The following is a 2,500-nucleotide window of genomic DNA, read 5'->3' on the forward strand; positions in this document are numbered from 1 at the left end:
GCTGTCGATCGGCCGCTGCCTCGCCGTGCCGCAGACCCCACACGCAACATTTAAGACGGTTCTTGATGCTGAAAATGGCCCGCGCATGAAAAGGTGCCTCGGTCCGTGCCGTTTAACAGAGATTACGAGAGAAAGACGGTCGAAAGTCACGTTATGATTTAGTATTAATATTTGGTGTTCGTTGTGGTTCTGTGGTGTAGCGATCGTCGGCGGATTCGTTGGGTGTGGACGTGGGCGTGTGTGCGTGTGAATGTGAGGGCGTGGGGAGGGTTGTGTGTGTGTGTGGGGGGGGGGGGAAGTAGGGGTAGGGGTCTGGGGTCTGTTTGCTTTTGATCGTCTTCATTATAATTACCCTCACTGTTAGCATGACCACTATTATTGTTAATATATTTGTTTTTTCCAAGTTAAAATTATTATCATTATCTTGTCATTCTTATCACTGTTCTTATCATCACCGATGATATTGTAGATATTTCTTTCTTATAATCTAATTGCTATTTTCATAATAATTATCATAACTGTTATTATTTTTGTTACTATTATCATTATCATTACTACCATTGTTATTATTATCATCATTATCGTTATTATTGCTATCATTATAATTATCATTTTATCATTATTATTATCATTATCATTATCATTATCATTGTGGTTTATGCCTTGAATGACTGTTTACATATTTTCCCCTTTGAGGAGATCCTTTTAAGAATGCAATGTTGGTATGGGATTGGATAGCGTCTCCAATCTTGTTTTCATAAATATATAATTCATGATATGCTGTTCTTTGGAGTGAAATGTGGATGTATATTAATGTTTCTATTGAAGAAGGTTATGTAAATTTCGTGTATGATCCAGTGGCATATGAAAAAAAGTCTCCAAGGAAGGACCATCAAGACATCTCAAAATCTACCATTCTGTGATAACAACTTCCCTCTAACCTGTAAGCCCTAGAATAGACTCGTATCTGTCTCTCTCTCTCTCTCATTCTCACTCTCTCTCTCTCTCTCTCTCTCTCTTTCTCTCTCTCTCACTCTCTTTAGTCCAAATATGTCAAGCAACCCCCACTGTCCTTCCGGCCCTAATAATCTCGCAAATTCTTGTTCCTCATTGCCCTGTTAGGTCTTACGACCTTAGTGGCCTCGTGGTCGCCGTGACCCTAGGATTTTTTACCTTCGTAGCCCTAGGATTTTCGTCCCTCGTGGCCCTAGGAGCTTCGAAACACGTGGTTCAGGGAGCTCCGACCCCCGTGGCCCTAGGAGCTTCGATACACGTGGCCTCATGAGCCTCGATACACGTGGCCTCATGAGCCTCGATACACGTGGCGTCATGAGTCCCGATACACGTGGCGTCATGAGTCTCGATACACGTGGCCTCATGAGTCTCGATACACGTGGCCTCATGAGCCTCGATACACGTGGCCTCATGAGCCTCGATACACGTGGCCTCATGAGCCTCGATACACGTGGCCTCATGAGCCTCGATACACGTGGCCTCATGAGCCTCGATCCCCGTGGCCTCATGAGCCTCGATACACGTGGCCTCATGAGCCTCGATACACGTGGCCTCATGAGCCTCGATACACGTGGCCTCATGAGCCTCGATACACGTGGCCTCATGAGCCTCGATACACGTGGTCTCATGAGCCTCGATACACGTGGCCTCATGAGTCTCGATACACGTGGCCTCATGAGTCTCGATACACGTGGCCTCATGAGCCTCGATACACGTGGCCTCATGAGTCTCGATACACGTGGCCTCATGAGCCTCGATACACGTGGTCTCATGAGCCTCGATACACGTGGCCTCATGAGCCTCGATACACGTGGCCTCATGAGCCTCGATACACGTGGCCTCATGAGCCTCGATACACGTGGCCTCATGAGCCTCGTCCCCCGTGGCCCCAGGAGCTTCGATACACGTGGCCTCATGAGTCTCGATACGCGTGGCCTCATGAGTCTCGATACACATGGCCTCATGAGTCTCGATACACGTGGCCTCATGAGTCTCGATACACGTGGCCTCATGAGTCTCGACCCCCGTGGCCCCAGGAGCTTCGATACACGTGGCCTCATGAGTCTCGATACACGTGGCCTCATGAGCCTCGATACACGTGGCCTCATGAGTCTCGATACACGTGGCCTCATGAGTCTCGATACACGTGGCCTCATGAGTCTCGATCACGTGGCCTCATGAGTCTCGATACACGTGGCCTCATGAGTCTCGATACACGTGGCCTCATGAGTCTCGATACACGTGGCCTCATGAGCCTCGATACACGTGGCCTCATGAGCCTCGATACACGTGGCCTCATGAGTCTCGATACACGTGGCCTCATGAGTCTCGATACACGTGGCCTCATGAGTCTCGATACACGTGGCCTCATGAGTCTCGATACACGTGGCCTCATGAGTCTCGACCCCCGTGGCCCCAGGAGCTTCGATACACGTGGCCTCATGAGCCTCGATACACGTGGCCTCATGAGTCTCGATACACGTGG

General features: G+C 49.2%; 1 protein-coding gene across 1 annotated transcript in view; it reads right to left on the bottom strand.

Moving 5' to 3' along the window:
- Nucleotides 1–1,230: 1,230 nt before the first annotated feature.
- LOC138861240 (A-kinase anchor protein 5-like) overlaps nucleotides 1,231–2,500 on the bottom strand; it is a 2,450-nt gene continuing 1,180 nt past the window's right edge. Inside the window, exons 3-5 of the mRNA XM_070120160.1 lie at nucleotides 2,351–2,500; nucleotides 1,816–2,054; nucleotides 1,231–1,599 (exon numbers count right to left, since the gene is read on the bottom strand). The exon at nucleotides 2,351–2,500 is cut by the window's right edge and continues 1 nt beyond it. Coding sequence (XP_069976261.1) covers nucleotides 1,231–1,599; nucleotides 1,816–2,054; nucleotides 2,351–2,500 — 758 coding nt within the window. The remainder of the gene's footprint in view (nucleotides 1,600–1,815; nucleotides 2,055–2,350) is intronic.

The sequence above is a fragment of the Penaeus vannamei genome, unplaced genomic scaffold, assembly GCF_042767895.1.
Source record: "Penaeus vannamei isolate JL-2024 unplaced genomic scaffold, ASM4276789v1 unanchor3342, whole genome shotgun sequence".
Lineage (NCBI taxonomy): Eukaryota > Metazoa > Arthropoda > Malacostraca > Decapoda > Penaeidae > Penaeus > Penaeus vannamei.